The sequence below is a fragment of the Erinaceus europaeus genome, chromosome 5, assembly GCF_950295315.1.
Source record: "Erinaceus europaeus chromosome 5, mEriEur2.1, whole genome shotgun sequence".
Classification (NCBI taxonomy): Eukaryota; Metazoa; Chordata; class Mammalia; order Eulipotyphla; family Erinaceidae; genus Erinaceus; species Erinaceus europaeus.
Window position 1 is genome coordinate 12656481 of NC_080166.1, and position 16983 is coordinate 12673463.

The window sequence follows — 16983 nt, forward strand, 5'->3', positions numbered from 1 at the left end:
CAAGGCTGGAGCATGGTTGTCTAGGAGCCTGGGTGGCGTGATTCTAGAGTCCTAGGTGGGGCACGCGGCCTGAATGAGGAAGGCCTAGAAGCATGCAAATTGTCCTTCTAGAGCTCTCAAGATCTGGATAGTGTCATTCTAGGAGGCTGGCGGTGCTGTCTACTGGTATTTTTCCTGTCTATTTATCTATATAACTATATATCTCTCTATATAAACATCTGTCCTTTAATTTTTTATTATCTTTATTTATTTATTGGATAGAGACAGCCAGAAATTGAGAGGGGAAGAGGAGATAGAGAGGGAGAGAGACAGAGAGACACCTATAGCCCTGATTCACCACTTGTAAAGCTTTCCCCCTGCGGGTGGGGACCAAGGGCTTGAACCTGGGTCCTTGTGCACTGTGATGTGTGCGCTCAACCAGGTGTGCCACCACCCGGCCGCTGGTGGTGTTTTTCTAGCAGTCTGAATGGCACTGTTCTAGAGTTCTGGGCAGTGGTTTTCAGGGCCTGAAAGATGGCCAGCTAGGCACCTGCAGGGTGTCTCCCTGGAGTCCTGAGTGACACCCCAGAATCTTGTCTAAACCACGGCATTCTAGAGACCTTCCAAGTGTTTTTCTAGAGTCCTGTGGTGCTTCTTTCTCTTGAGATCTGATAGTGTCATTCTAGAAGGGTGGTGGCTTTGGCCTGGAGGCCCAAAGGCCACTCATCTGGCTGTGACAGGCATCTGCTGACACTTAACCCCCAGCCCAGGTCCTCTCCCAGCATCCCGCACCAGGCCCCCAGAAGCCCCCGGCCCCTGCCTTGCCCTTCTCCCCCAGAGTCCTTTGTTTTGGAGCAAGAACCCCCCCCCCCCCCATTTTCCTGCTTGGCTTTTTGCTCCTTTCACAATGCAGCTGCTTGGCTGAGGTCTGCCCCTGCCCCCACCCCTGCCATCTGCTTGGTTCAGGCCACTTCCAGGGCCCCGTTGTCCAGAAAAACACATAGATCCAAGACGGGCTGTGATGGGTTGTGTTAACTCACCACCTAGATGCCCACATTCAGGTCAGGCTAACTGAGAACAAGAGCTCCACACTTCTGGGGCCAAGAGATAGTTCAGTGGGTAGAATGCCTGCTTCACCACGTGTGAGGCCCTGGGTTCGAGGCCTTGTGTGTGATTTCCACCACCACATGAGAACACCCAGGAACTTTCTGGATCGACTCACTATTGTTCTCTCTCTCTCCTGTGCCTCCTTCTCTCCCTTCCTCCAAATATATAGAAACAAATGAATTGTCATAAAAAAGATACCAACTTGGGGAGCCCCCTTGGCAGTATTGTGCAATCCCAGGGCTCTCAGCTCCTCCCTGGCACCATCCTGAAGGACTAAGAGGAGGCCAGGCAGTGGCACTCAGGGCTGCATATACAGGGACCTGGGTTCAAGCCACCCACTGCCCACCTGCAAGGGGAAAGCTTTGGGAGTGCTGAAGCAGGTCTGCAGGTGTCTCTCCTTAGCTATTTCCTGCTCCCCTCTTGATTTCTCTGTTCTATCAAATAAAATATAATAGAGAAAAAAGGGGGGGGTGGCCACTGGAAGTGATGGAACTGAATTGTAGTGCTGGTGAGGTGGGCGGGGAGGGGGAGAAGAGGAAGGGGAATGGGATGGGGAAGGGAAGGGGAAAAAAGGAGGAGAGGAGTTCTGCCCTTGTTGTGATCCCCACAAGTGGTCCAGGATAGAAGCCACCCGACAGTGGAGACAGGTGTCCCCACGTTTCCTCGCCGGGAATCACAGCAGGCTTTGTCCCCGCAGTGCTGCTAGAACATTCTGCTCACGGGGTCCTTGCTGCCTTGTGTCATTCCCAGGCGAGCCCACTTGCTGGAACTTCCTCAGACCGATGCCCAGAGAGATGGGCTCCACCTCACACCACCAGTCAGGCATTCACCCGTCCAGGAACTGTCGAAGCAAACACCAGTCCCTGGCCCTCAATTGTTTTCTGAATGACCTCTACACCCCACCCCACCCAAGAACATGGAGCTGCAAGCCCTATCTCTGTCACCGCCAAAGCGAAAGAGCAGAATTCAGGGGCAGCGTTCAGACTACCGGCCCCTCATTGAGAAAAGCCTGTCCTCTGTCACGCGGCTACAAATGCAGTGCCACATGGCTGTTTCCCCTGTACCTGCCCTCTTCAAGGTGGGGGTTGTCGTTTTCACCAGGCTGGCTTCACGGGCAGGTAACAGATGACCAGGGACTCATGGTTGAGCTGTACGCAGTATCTCTTTATTCATGCAGGACGCAGCACAATCTATACCAAGCTAAGCTAAACTCAAGTACCCTAAAACTCACAATGCTGTCTTTATATATACTTGCCAAGTAGGGTGGAAACAGGATGTGACATAGAGAGGGTGGAGAGAAAAGTGACTGGTGAAAATCAGAGTGTGACAAGGAGAGGGGGCGGAGCAGGTGAGAGTTCTACCACTAAACCACCAATGCCCTGGAGGGAAGGTGGTGCTTGTTAACAGAGGTTATGTAAATAGAATGAAGTGGTTATGTAAATAGAATAGTGTTAAGCAGGGGGGATTTAAACCAAATGAAACAGAAGGGGTTTTTAAAAGCAGAATTAGAAGATACCAACGGGGGTTCCAGCATAAACGAGTTGATTCAGAAACGCAGACAGTCCTTACCACACGGCGCCATGTCTTGGGTCAGGTGTGCGAGTCAGGCTGCACGTGAAAGCTCCCGGCTGCGGCTTCTTACTTGTAGCTGCTCTGTGTCCCTGTCACAGTGTGTCCTTTCTGATTATATCCCAGTGGGCTGGGCCACACTCCCTGTGTCTCTCGTGGTGGCTGGTCTCTGGGAATTCGACAGACAGGAGCATCCTAAGACCAGTGTGACCCTAAGACTCATGATAGATGGGAAAATGGAACCATCTTAAATTTCAATCAACAGGTGAGCAGATTAAGAAGTTAGGGGTGGTGTGGATGGGAGTATACATGGCTGAGCACACACATGACAAGGCACAAGGACGTGAGTTCAACCCCCCGCTCCCCACCTGCAGAGAGGAAGCTTCTTGAGTGGTGGTGCAGTGCTGTCGGTGTCTCTCTTAATTTCCTCCTTTCCTCTTAATTTCTCTGTCTCTATCCAAACTAAATAATAATAAAATGAAAAAAAATCACCCAAGAGGGAGTCGGGCAGTAGCGCAGTGGGTTAAGTGCACGTGGCACCAAGTGCAAGGACCCGTGTAAAGATCCCAGTTCGAGCCCCCGGCTCCCTACCTGCAGGGGAGTCACTTCACAGGCAGTGAAGCAGGTCTGCAGGTGTCTATCTTTCTTTTCCCCTCTCTGTCTTCCTCTCCTCTCTCCATTTCTCTCTGTCCTACCCAACAACGACAACATCAGTAACAACATCAATAATAACTACAATAACAATAAAAAAACAAGGGCAACAAAAGAAAATAAATAAATAAATCACACCAAGAAATTGTGGGGAGAGAGCATAATGGTTTTGAAAAATGACTTTCATGCCTGAGGTTCTGGGTTCAAACCCTAAAATGAAAGCTTGTTTGGCGGACCTGGTAGGGGAGTGCAGCTACTCATACACCCTTGACCGAAGACCGGTCCACCTCTATTCAGGGAAGACCATCCTCTTCGACTGAAAGCGTAGCTTCTGGAGGGATGCACATGGAACGGTGAGGAAGGGGACACCCGCCTAGCCAGCTAGATCATCCGAATCCACCCTGGCGATCACTGGGGCGACAGATGTCACAGCCAGATCGCCCTCACATCTGAAACCCTGAAATGAAAGGAAGCCCATGGCTGGTGAAGTGGTGCTGTGGTGTTTCTTCCCCTCTTCCTCCTCTTCCTCCTCCTCCTTTTTTTCTACCTCCCTCTATCTCTCCCTCCCTCCCTCCCTCCCCTGCTAAGGAAAGAGAATAAAAATATCAAACTGGAATGGCCCATAGGCAGTACCACACATACACATTGAGACATTGAGGCTAATTCCCTGGCACTGGGTTAAATATGAAACCACGATAGACTGGCTGCTAGATAAAGCCTGGCTGGTATAGGTCTCCCCTCACATGTGCTGGCACTGCAGTCTGGCTCTTGCTGTGGGCAGAAGCCAAATGAGCTGGGGTGTCTCCAGGAGATCGAGCCTCCCCTTCTCCCAAATCCTGCTGCTCTGCTGACAAGTCTGGGGTGGGGGTGGGGGCAGAGGCGCTTTGAGTGTATCTGGACCTGCCTCCTTGCAAGCTGGAGTCACTGAGCTCTCCGGGCCGGGGCTCAGGCTCTGTGTGACCCAGACACCTTCCAAGGAGGGCTCCCTGGGAAGCCCCAGTGACTTTCCAGCTTGTCCTGGAAAGCAAGGTGGAGCGGCTTAATGTCTTTGCCTGTCCTGCTGGGATGATGCTTCAACGCAAACGGGCCCCTCTGTGCAGAAGACCTTTGCTGGGGGGAAGAGTGAGGGGACACGGAGGTGATAGATCTCCCTCAAGGGTTTTGCTGTGGATGTGTGAGGGGGCATGGAGGTGAGGACATGAGTCAGAGAGTGAAACCCAATTATTATTTGTTGACATTTTTATTACATTTTTATTTATTTGTATATAGGATAGAAGTTGAGAGGGGTGAGGGAAATAAAGAAATGGGAGTCCTGGCTATGGACTAACCAAACAGTGAAGACCCCCCCCCCAGACAACCAACACTGCCGGCCCTGATGCCCACCAGCCTCACTACACCGCAGCTGGGACGTCCGCAGACATGAGGCCTCAGGTGGGTGCAGGTGAGTGTGGACGGGGTGGGAGGGGCCACAGGACTGAGGCCGAGCACCCCGAGGCTGGACTTTGTTGGCCAAGGCTGTGCGGGTGCTGACGGGGAGGGCAGCCCCTGGGCATTGGCCCCCGGCCTGGGGGGAGAGTCTGCCGACCTGGGGGTGGGGTCACCACAGCAGCAGGACATGTGCCTAGCAGGCTGGGCTGCCCCCAAACTCAGGCAACATTCAGAAGGTCCTTGGCAGCAGCCGCTGCTTACAGGTCACATGCGGCCGCTGACGGCCAGGCGGTAAACTGAGTCCTGTCTCTTCAATCGCAGCCGCCACCTAGTAGCACCCCGTGGCTTGAAGTCAGACTGAAACCCTACAGAGAAGCCACATGTACACACTCCATGGGGCTAAAGACAGCTCGCTCAAGGGAGGAAAACTGCCTCGCCCCCGCCTCCCAGCCACTAGCAAATAAACAGGTGAAATCTAGTAATTACAGCTGTAGAATATAAATGACTAAAACAAACATGCTTGGAAAGGAAGAGGAGGAGGGGGGATACAAGGAGAAGATAAAGAGGGAGAGAAAAAGAGGAGGGGGAAGGAGTACAAGAAAGAGAAGAGGCGGAGAAGAGGGAATACAAGGAGAAGAGGAATAAGAGAAGAGGTGGAGGTGGAGGTGGAGGTGGAGGAGAAGGAGAAGGAGAAGAAGGGAGGACCAGATTGACTCAGACCCTGGTGGTCAGTGTGGAACAGGGAGGATCTGGAAGGAGTAGGCAGAGGGTCTCTGGTGTGATGGCCTTGGAGCTTTGGAACTTGGGCAGTGGGTGTGGGAAGTCTAACGCACACAGACATGGAGCCGTACCTCCCACATTTCGAAACTTTTTACATCAGTGTCAAACCAGTAATTAAGAAAAAATCCACTGGGTATAGTGCAGGCCTCTGAGGGCATCCCCACGGTGTCCCCAGCTCTGGGTTCCTGGCAGCCCCTCCTGGAGCTGTCCTCAGGGACAGAGGGGTCCATTCAGGACCAAGCTCGGCTGCACACCCCCAGCCCCTCAGATGGGGGCAGAGTCTCCAGGGGCCTTTTGTGCCTCAGAGTCCAGGCAAAACAAACAGCCATTGTCTCACACGGCCACGTAGTCCACCACCCACCCCCCGTCTCTCTCTCTTTCTCTCTCTCTCTCCCTCTCCCCCTCTCTTTCCCTCTCTCCCTCCCTCCCTCCCTCCCTCTCTCCCTCTCTCTCTCCATCTCCCCCCTCTCTCTCCCTCTCTCTTTCTTCCTCTCTCCCTCTCTCTTTCCCTCTCCTTCTCTCTCTCTTCCTCTCTCTCTCCTTCTCCCTCTCTCTCTCACCCTCCCTCTCTCTTCCTCTTCCTCTCTCTCTCCCTCTCTCTCCCCCTCTCTCCCCCTCTCTCCCTCTCTCTCCCTCTCTCTCCCTCTCTCTCCCCCCTCCCCCCTTCTCTCCCCCTCCCCCTCTCTCTCCCTCCTCCCCCTCTCTCTCCCTCTCTCCCTCTCTCTCTCCCTCCCTCTCTCCCTCCCTCTCTCTCTCCCTCCCTCTCTCCCTCCCCCTCTCTCCCTCTCTCTCCCTCCCTCTCTCTCTCTCCCTTTTGTTGCCCTTGTTGTTTATTGTTATTATTATTGTTGTTATTGCTGTCATTTGTTGAATAAGAGAGAGAAATGGAGAGAGGAGGGGAAGACAGAGAGGGGGAGAGAAAGATAGACAACTGTAGACCTGCTTCACCACTTGTGAAGTGACCGCCCTGCAGGTGGGGAGCTGGGACTCAAACCGCAGGATCCCTACACCGGTCCCCCAAACTGCAGGATCCCTATGCTGCCCCTTGTACTTGGCACCACGTGCACTTAACCTGCTATGCTACTGCCTGGCCCCTAAACGTTCTTTATAATGACACTGAGGTATGTTAAATCCATAGTATCGAAAAACCTAAGGAATCCAGCAAGAAGCTTTTGGAAATCATCAGGCAATACAGTAAGGTGTCAGGCTACAAAATTAACATTCAAAAGTCAGTGGCATTTCTCTATGCAAACACTAAGTTAGAAGAAATTGAAATCCAGAAATCAATTCCTTTTACTATAGCAACAAAACAATAAAATATCTAGGAGTAAACCTAATTAAAGAAGTGAATGACTTGTATACAAACAATTATGAGTCACTACTCAAGGAAATTGAAAAAGACACAAAGAAGTGGAAAGATATTCCATGTTCATGGGTTGGAAGAATTAGCATCATCAAAATGAATATACGAGCCAGAGCCATCTACAAATTTAATGCTATCCCCATCAAGATCCCAAGCACATTTTTTAGGAGAATAGAAAAAATGCTACAAATGTTTATCTGGAACCAGGAAAGACCTAGAATTGCCAAAACAATCTTGAGAAAAAAGAACAGAACTGGAGGCATCACACTCTGAGATCTCAAATTGTATTATAGGGCCATTGTCATCAAAACTTCTTGGTACTGGAACATGAACAGACACACTGACCAGTGGAATAGAATTGAGAGCCCAGAAGTAAGTCCCCACACCTATGGACACCTAATCTTTGACAAAGGTGCCCAGACTTTAAATGGGGAAAGCAGAGTCTCTTCAACAAATGGTGTTGGAAAGAAATAGGTTGAAACATGCAGAAGAATGAAACTGAACCACTACATGTCAACAAATACAAAAGTAAATTCCAAGTGGATCAAGGACTTGGATGTTAGACCACAAACTATCAGATACTTAGAGGAAAATATTGGCAGAACTCTTTTCTGCATAAATTTTAAAAACATCTTCAATGAAATGAATCCAATTACAAATAAGACTAAGACAAGCATAAACCTATGGGACTACATAAAATTAAAAAGCTTCTGCACAGCAAAAGAAACCACTACCCAAACCAAGAGACCCCTCACAGAATGGGAGAAGATCTTTACATGCCATACACCAGACAAGAGGCTAATAACCAAAATATTTAAAGAGCTTGCCAAACTCAACAACAAGAAAACAAATAACCCCATTCAAAAATGGGGAGAGGACATGGAAAGAACATTCACCACAGAAGAGATCCAAAAGGCTGAGAAACACATGAAAAAATTCTCCAAGTCTTTGATTGTCAGAGAAATGAAAATAAAGACAATAATACCACTTCACTCCTGTGAGAATGTCATACATCAGAAAAGGTAATAGCAGCAAATGCTGGAGAGGTTGTGGGGTCAAAGGAACCCTCCTTCACTGCTGGTGGGAATGTCAATTGGTCCAATCTCTGTGGAGAACAGTCTGGAGAACTCTCAGAAGGCTAGAAATGGATCTACCCTATGACCCTGCAATTCCTCTCCTGGGGATATATCCTAAGGAACCCAACACAGCCATCCAAAAAGATCTGTGTACACATATGTTCTTGGCAGCACAATTTGTAATAGCCAAAACCTGGAAGCAACCCAGGTGTCCAACAACAGATGAGTGGCTGAGCAAGTTGTGGTATATACACACAATGGAATACTACTCAGCTATAAAAAAAATGGTGACTTCACCATTTTCAGCCGATCTTGGATGGAGCTTGAAAAATTCATGTTAAGTGAAATCAGTCAGAAATAGAAGGATGAATATGGGATGATCTCACTCTCAGGCAGAAGTTGAAAAACAAGATCAGAAGAGAAAACACAAGTAGAACCTTAACTGGAATTGGCATATTACACCAAAGTAAAAGACTCTGGGGTGGGTGGGTGGGGAGAATACAGGTCCAAGAAGGATGACAGAGGACCTAGTGGGGGTTGTATTATTATATGGAAAACTGGTAAATGTTATGCATGTACAAACTATTGTATTTACTGTTGAATGTAAAGCATTAATTCCCCAATAAAGAAGTTAAAAAAAATCCATAGTATCAGTAAATGCCACTGTCCTGACTTCACTCATTAAGAGGCCAGAGGAGGAAGATGGATCAGAAAACAACCCATCATAGTTGTCTGCAAGAATCCCAGTGAACTCAACAGGACAAACACAGACTCCAAGTCCCACTCTCCCTCTTAGTTCTTATTTATTTATCTATTTGCTTCTGCCACCAGGGTTATTGCTGAGGCTCAGTGGAGGCACTATGAATCCACCACTCCCAGTGGCCATTATTTCCTTATTTTTTCCTATTTTTTAATTGAATACAACAGAGAGAAATAGAGATGGGAGGAAGAGATAGAGAAGCAGAGAGAGTGGGGCCAGGAGGTTGTACACCTGGTTAAGAGCACACATTACAGTGCATAAGGACCCAGGTTCAAGCCCCCCAGTTCCTACCTGTAGGGGGGAAGCTTCCTCGCTGCCTCTCTGTCTCTCTCCTTTTCTTTCTTTCTTTTTAAAATATTTTATTCCCTTTTGTTGCCCTTGTTCTATTGTTGTAGTTATTATTGTTGTCCTTGTTGTTGTTGTTGGATAGGACAGAGAGAAATGGAGAGAGGAGGGGAAGACAGAGGGGGGAGAGAAAGACAGACACCTGCAGACCTGCTTCACCGCCTGTGAAGCGACTCCCCTGCAGGTGGGGAGCCGGGGGCTCGAACTGGGATCCTTACTCTGGTCCTTGCACTTTGCGCCACTTGCGCTTAACCCGCTGCGCTACAGTCCGACTCCCTCTCCTTTTCTATCTCACCTCCCCCCCTCAATTTCTATCTCAATTCTCCTCAATATATATATTTGAAAAGGGGAGATAAAGAAGTCTGCAGACTTGCTCCCCTAGATCATGATGAAGTGTCCCCTGCAGGTGGGGGCTTGAACCCAGGTCCTGGAGCATGGCTATATGTGTACTTAACCAAGTGTGCCACTGCCAAGCCCAGCATATCTTTTTAAAAATATTATTTATTTATTTATTCTTATCGTTGTAGTAGTTATTATTATTGCTGTCGTTGTTGGATAGGACAGAGAGAAATGGAGAGAGGAGGAGAAGACAGAGAGGGGGAGAGAAGACAGACACCTGCAGACCTGCTTCAGCGTTTGTGAAGCGACTCCCCTGCAGGTTGGGAGCTGGGGGCTTGAACCAGGATTCTTACGCCAGTCTTCGTGTTTTGCGCCACCTGCACTTAACCTGCTGTGCCACTGCCCAACCCCCTTTATTTATTTGTAAATGATAGATAGATAGATAGATAGATAGATAGACAGACAGCATTATGCTGTCTCTCCAGCACCTCTCCCTTTCTTTTCTTGTTTCTCCTCCTTCCTCCTTCCACTTTCCTCTTAGCTATCTCACCTCCTTCCTGGGGCTTCCCTCCCTCCCCCACTTCTCTTCTTGCCACCTCTCTCTCCCTCTCTCTTCCCCTCTCTCTCCTTCTTTCTTTCCCTCTCTCTCATCTCCATGAATATCTTCTGGACACTCTTGCTGCTGTCTCCTCCTCCTTCTTCCTCTCCATCTCTCTCTGTCTGTCTGTCTCTCTCTCACTCTCTGTCTCCTCCACTCTCTTAGCTGGCAGGAACTGGAGACTCCTCAAATACTTACAGATCCCAGGGTGTTTCTGTCCTCACTTCTCCCAACCCTGGCGCTGTCTGTAGACTCTGGGGGTGAAGAGCCTGGCTCCTTTCAGTGGGGGCTTTGAAGTTCATGAACAAGATGTTCCTCTTACCTCCCACCCTCCCCACCCTTCTGCTGCTGGGGACCGGCTTCCCCAGGACCTTGCCTGGGGAAGGAGCAGAAGGTGCCACTGGGGCTCATAGGTGAACAGTGCCCCCTGCCTGCAGGCCGGGGCTCCAGGAAGCCAGCCTCCCTTTCTGGGGACCAAAAACTCAGACGGGGCTCTGTGAGCTGTCTCTGGGCCAGGGAGGATCCCCAAGATGTTACAGGATAGAAACTCAGTGGAATACTACTCTGCTTTTTGGAAAAATGAGATTGGATCTTTTGGTACAGAATGCTTGATGAAATGAGTAAAGAGGAAAAAGAGGATGGCTTTGTCCCACTGTGGAATCTAGGTGGATGGCCAAAGCCAATGGATTCACAGAAGAAAGAGCAACTCAACTGTCTTGCAGACTTGCTGAGAAGGATGGTGATTACCAGGGGAACAGGGAACGGGAACTCTGCGGGTGGGTGCAGTCCCTATCTCTCTCTCTCTCTCTCAGTCACACACACACACAACGTGAAATCTGATCATTTCATAAGGCAACGTTAAATCAGTGATGATAAAAATATATAAAAAGAGGAGAGCGGGCCATAGGGCACCTAGATACGTGCGCACAGTACGGTGTGCAAGGACCTAGGTTCAAGCCCCTGCTCCCTACCTGCAGGAGGAAGCTTTATGAGTGGTAAAAGCAGGGCTGCCAGTGTCTCTTAGTCTCTCTCCCTCTGTACCTCTTGCTCAACTCTCAAATTCTTCCTGTCTTATCAAATAAAATAGAAAGGGGGGGAAAACAGCTCCTGGGAGCAGTGGAGTCATAGTGTTGGCACCAAGCCCCAGTGATAATCCTGGAGGCAAATATATATCAAAGACTTTGCAGCCTAGCACTGCCCCCCTACCACCCTGGCATTTGTCCAAAGGACATGAAAACATCCAGCTGCAAGGTCCTCTGCTTAGAGGCGACAGCTGGAAGCTGGCACTGTTTGCGGGCAGCTGTAGATACAAGACCAGCAGGTGACGGGGTGCCCAGGGCTCTGATCAGAGAGGAGAACACCCACTCACTTTCCGGGGAGACCTCCTCTGCGGCATCTTGGATCACACTGAGGTAGGCCGCTACCAGCTCAGATCTTCGATACAGAACCTTCCACACCTGCTCCCAAGGACCAGCTTCCGACCCACCCTGCCAGGCACGGTGTCCACCCCAGGGACCCACAGGGGTGTCCTACCAGTGAGACCGAGTGCTGGCTTGGCCATTCTGGTGTCCTGGGCTGCCCAGGCTGGGTCTCTGCAGTGACCCCCACTGCCTTCCCCCCAAAAAAAAACACACTAGCCCATGGCAGGAAGGACACTCGGCAGGTTACTCGAAGAATAGTGAGTGTGGGGGTGGGCTTATCCAGCAGAGAACCTGAGAGAGCCAGCTGCAGAGAAGAAGGGAGACACTGGCAGCTGGCCTGCTTCCAGTTGTTACCAGATCTGAAAACCATCACTGATAAGGCCTGGGCTGGTCAGAACTCCCTCCTTCTGCCACCCAAGAAGAATTTTAGTCCAAACTCCAAGAGGGGGAAAATGCTAGATGATCAGAGGGCTCTGAACCCCCATGCCACACAAAGCTGAAGTGTCTGTCACCAGGAATCTTGTTTTTACACCATCATTGAAAGGGAAGAGAATATGGAAAACACCAGAGGAAGCCAGGCGCTGTCTCTCATCTGAGAAGAGGAAAAAGGAAGGACACTCAGAAAGTAGTAACAGGTGTAGGTGTGACTTAGAAAGGAAGTGAAAGCAGAACTGTAGAAAAAACAAAAGTGGGGGGGGAGAGAAAAATGGGCCCTGGAAATGGTGGATTGGTAGTGCCAGCAGTGAGTCCCAGTGATAACCCAGGTGGCAATAAAAAAGAAGGAAGGAAGGAAGGAAGGGAGGGAGGAAGGGAGGAAGGAAGGAAGGAAGGAAGGAAGACAATCATGTCTTTGTTTTATTTATTTATTTTTCCTCCAGGGTTGTTGCTGGGCTCGGTGCCTGCACCATGAGTCCACCACTCCTGGAGGCCATTTTTCCCCCTTTTTGTTGCCCTAGTTGTTGCAGCCTCGTTGCGGTTATTATTGCCATTGTTGACGTTGCTTTGTTGTTGGATAGGACAGAGAGAAATGGAGAGAGGAGGGGAAGACAGAGAGAGAGGGGGAGAAAAGGATAGACACCTGCAGACCTGCTTCACCGCCTGTGAAGCGACTCCCCTGCAGGTGGGGAGCTGGGGGCTCGAACCGGGATCCTTACGCCGGTCCCTGCGCATTGCGCCACGTGCGCTTAACCCACTGCGCCACTGCCTGACCCCCATGTCTTTGTTTTATTAGGTGAAGACAGAATGTGGGAGACCCAGAGCTGTACTCTGGCATATACACTAGCAGGAATTGAACTTGGGACCACGGGCATGCAAGTCCTGTACTCCACCGCTGAGCCACCTCCGTGACTGCCAACCAACTCATACAGGCAACGGTCTCCTGGATGTCTGTCTGTCCAGGGACACCTGGGATCCCTCAGACCGCACGGCCACCCCAGCCCACCCAGAGGAATGGCAGGCTGGCTGGTTCTGCCGCAGGGGTGTTGGGCCGTGGGTCCGCAGAGCCTCTGGTGGCCTGAGCAGCTCACTGTGTTGGGAGAGGGGCTGGTTCGGCTCCAGACCACCAAGCCACTCCTGCAAGGGCTCCTCGTGGAGCTTCTTGAAGGACTTCCGAGAGAGAGTCTGGGGTCAGGTTCGTAATACAAGCTCTTGTGCACTGGGGGTTGGGCGGTACCACACCTGGTAGAGAACAGGCATTACCATGTGCAGGGACCCGGGTTCAAGCCCCTTGGGGGGGGATTCAGGAGCAGTGAAGCAGGGCTACAGGTGTGTCTCTCCCTCTATCCCACCCCTCCCCTCTCAATTTCTCTCTGCCTTGTCAAACGAGAGAGAGAGAGAGAAAAGGCACTGGCAGCAGGAATTATTGTGCAGACACTAGGCCCCCAGCCACTACCCTCTTGGCAATAAAAATGTAAATATATATATATGTATCATGCATTACCACATTACAACAATGTATAGGACATGAAGCTATTATATTCCAAAACACATATCATCATGTATGATAGCAACATACAATATATTATACTGGACTGTCTGAAAAGTCATGATGCATTTTTGCATAGAAAAACACAGAAAGAGGGGCCAGGCAGTGGCGGACCTAGTTAAGTGCACACATGACAGTGCATAAGGACCCGGGGTTCGAGTCCTCAGTCCCCACCTGCAGGGGGAAAGCTTCACAAGTGGTGAAGCAGGGCTGCAGGTGTCTCTCTGTCTCTCTCCCTCTCTATCTCCTCCTCCCCTCTCAATTTCTCTGTCTCTATTCAATAATAAATAACTAGATTTTTTACTACACTTGATCTTAGCCAAAAGGCTGAGAAGCGATATTAAATAACCAGATTTTTAAAAAAATTAAAAAATAGGAAAAACTTCAAATAAAAAAGGAAACAGAAATTCACTCTTGTATAGCATATATATCTTCAGATCCTGAGACAGACTATTGTATCACGTGACGTCTGTTGATATTAGCATACGTAGCATCCCATGCCACAGGCAACATGTAAGATAGTAGGATACACTTAGGCTTAGATGATGCACTAAGCTTAGCCCACATCTGTGATGTCAGCTAGTTAACAGTTTTTCAGCACCTTGAAGCAACTTATGACTTTTTTTAAAATTGCCACCAGGATTCTTGCTGGGGCTTGGTGTCAGCACTATGAATCCACTGCCTACGGCAGCCTTTTTTTTTAATATATAAATTTTATCTATCAGAGTGGTCTGGGAGGCGGTGCAATGGATAAAGCACTGAACTCTCAAGTATGAGGTCCCGAGTTCAACCCCCGGCAGCACATGTACCAGTGTGATGTCTGGTTCTTTGTCTCTTTCCTCCTATCATTCTCATTAATAAATAAATAAAATATTAAAAATATAAATTTTATCAGATAGGACAGAGAAATCGAGAGGGGAAGGGAGAGACAGAGAGGGAGAGAGAGACAGAGAGACACCTGCAGCCCTGCTTCACCATCTATGAAGCTTCCCCTCGGCAGGTGGGGACCAGGGGCTTGAACCCAGGTCCTTGCACATGGCAATGTGTGTGCTCAATCAGATGCCTCACCACCCAGCCCCGGTGTATTATGATTTTATATTTTACTGTCACAGGTCCTTGTGGCGGCTCAGCTAGATGTAAGGCAGTGTCTCTTCTATAGGGGGTGCTGTCACCCTGTGTGTGTGTGAGTGTGTGTGTGTGAGTGTGTTTGTGTGTATGAGTGTGTGTGTGAGTGTGGTGTTGTGTGTGTGTGTGTGTGAGTGTGTGTGCGTGAGTGTGTGTGTGTGTGTGAGAGAGTGTGTGCGTTAGTGTGTGTGTGTGTTTGAGAGAGTGTGCGTGAGTGTGAGTGTGAGTGTGTGCGTGAGTGTGTGTGTGTGTGAGAGAGAATGTGTGCGTTAGTGTGTGTGTGTTTGAGAGAGTGTGCGTGAGTGTGTGTGAGTGACTGTGTGTGTGAGTGTGAGTGTGTGTGAGTGTGTGTGTGTGTGCGTGAGTGTGTGTGTGTGTGTGAGAGCGTGTGTGAGTGAGTGTGAGTGTGTGTGTGTGAGAGAGAGTGTGTGTGAGTGTGTGTGTGTGAGTGTGTGTGCGTGTGTGTGTGAGAGAGAGTGTGTGAGTGTGTGTGTGAGAGAGAGAGAGTGTGTGTGTGTGTGTGTGTGTGTATGTGAGACAGTGTGAGGACAGGCTCCCGGGTTCTGCAGGTGACAGCTGTGCCCGTGTCCACCTTTGCAGGGGTGTGTTGGGCCCCCAGCTCCTCTCTTGGTGGAGACAGGAAGCCGAGGCCACACTCTCGCCTCCCTCCATGTGGAATCAATTACAGAGCCCAGCCACTCCAGAACATTCCGTGGCTGTGCTGGGAGCGCCTGCCAGGCCCGCTTCCTTCCTGCTCAGACTCCCAGCTGCTTTCTTGGGTACCCTCCAATGAGGCGGCACTGGCCTGCACTGGTCTGTTCCCCACCACAGGCCTGATGCCCTGACTCCCGACCAGCTCACCTGCCCTCACTGTGGAGAGTCGGCTAAGATTGCACAGTCAGAGCTACAGAGGGGCTCACGTCTTGGGCCCCTGGTGACCCTATGGGCTGGGACACCTCCTCCAGGACCCCCATCCCCCACTCCTGAGCCCCCTGGTCAGCTCACATTCAACACAAGGTGCATAGGCGGTGGTGCACCTGGTTAAGCACACACTACAGTGCGCAAGGATCTGGGTTCAAGCCCCTGGTTCCCACCTGCAGGGGGAAAGCTTCACAGTGGTGAAGCAGGGCTGCAGATGTCTCTCTGTCTCTCTCCATATCTATCTCCCCTCCCCTCAATTTCTGTCTCTATCTAATAATAAATAAATAAATAAGAAAGCAAACTCATGGTGACGGCCAGGGAAACAGGCAAAAACCTCACCTCACGACTGGGAGACGGGACAGACTGGGGCCTCGTGCTGCTACTGTTGGTGGTGCACCTGGTAGAACGCACACATCACAGTACACAAGGACCCAGGTTCGAGCCCCCCGGTCCACCTGCAGGGGGAGAAGCTTCACAAGATGTGACATCACATATGCCAGAGTGATAACTGTGATTTTCTCTCTCTCTCTAACATGTGAAATAAATACATCAAAATCCCCAAACTGCAGGCCTGGGCGATAAGGTTGCCTGGTAGAACTAGAACGGTCACCTTCCCATGTGTGAGGTCCTGGGTTTATACCCTGACATGCCCTTTGTGTGAGGTCCTGGTTCTAAATCCGGACACATGCTGGGAGCACCATCACGCTACAGAAGGCTCCGTGGATGGTGGAGTGACGCCATTGTGTTTTCTTCTCCTCTGCCTAAAATAAAATGAATGAAAAATTCCACCTGGGGCGAGGGATTGTTCATGGGACAGACCTCAAAGACAGACACACCTCTGGCGGCTAGGAGGTGGCACAGGGGATAAAACGTTGGACTTCCAAGCGTGAAGCTTCGCGTTGGATCCTCAGCCCTGTATATGCTCTGGTTCTCTCTTCCTTTCTTCGTTTTCTCCTTCTTTCCAGCCTTCCTTTCTTCCTTCTTTGATTTCTTCTTCCCTTCCTTTTCTGGCTCTCTCTTTCAATCACTCTTTAATAAATAAATAAATAATAAAATCTTTAAAGATATCATCTCTGTTTAAGCCCTTGTAGAGGTTTGAAGCGCCCCTCTCCCAAATGTATGTCCACCTCAGACTCTGAGTGTACTTGGAAGCCAGATGTACTTAGGTAGTGAATCTGGCTGTTCACCTGGTGATTCATGTCTTTTCTTTTTTTTCATGTTAATTTTTTAAAATTTCTTTATTGGGGAATTAATGTTTTACATTCAACAGTAAGCCAGATGTACTTAGGTAGTGAATCTGGCTGTTCACCTGGTGATTCATGTCTTTTCTTTTTTTTTTATGTTAATTTTTTAAAATTTCTTTATTGGGGAATTAATGTTTTACATTCAACAGTAAATACAATAGTTTGTACATGCAGAACATTCCCCAGTTTCCCATATAACAATACAACCCCCACTAGGTCCTCTATCATCCGATGATTCATGTCTTTTCAAGAAGAGAGGACAGAGGTCCAGGGGGAGCAGTTTGTGTGAAGAC

At 49.6% G+C, this 16983-nt stretch overlaps 1 protein-coding gene and 1 long non-coding RNA gene across 3 annotated transcripts in view; one reads left to right on the forward strand and one right to left on the reverse strand.

Moving 5' to 3' along the window:
- Positions 1 to 3846, forward strand: part of SRD5A1 (steroid 5 alpha-reductase 1) — a 16970-nt gene extending 13124 nt beyond the window's left edge. The window contains exon 5 of the mRNA XM_060191152.1: positions 3584 to 3846. Within this exon, the coding sequence (XP_060047135.1) occupies positions 3584 to 3626 (43 nt within the window). The 3' untranslated portion in view covers positions 3627 to 3846. The remainder of the gene's footprint in view (positions 1 to 3583) is intronic.
- The window catches only part of LOC132538586 (uncharacterized), an 890943-nt gene that overhangs the window by 614624 nt on the left and 259336 nt on the right, over positions 1 to 16983 (reverse strand). The gene's annotated exons all lie outside the window — the stretch shown is intronic.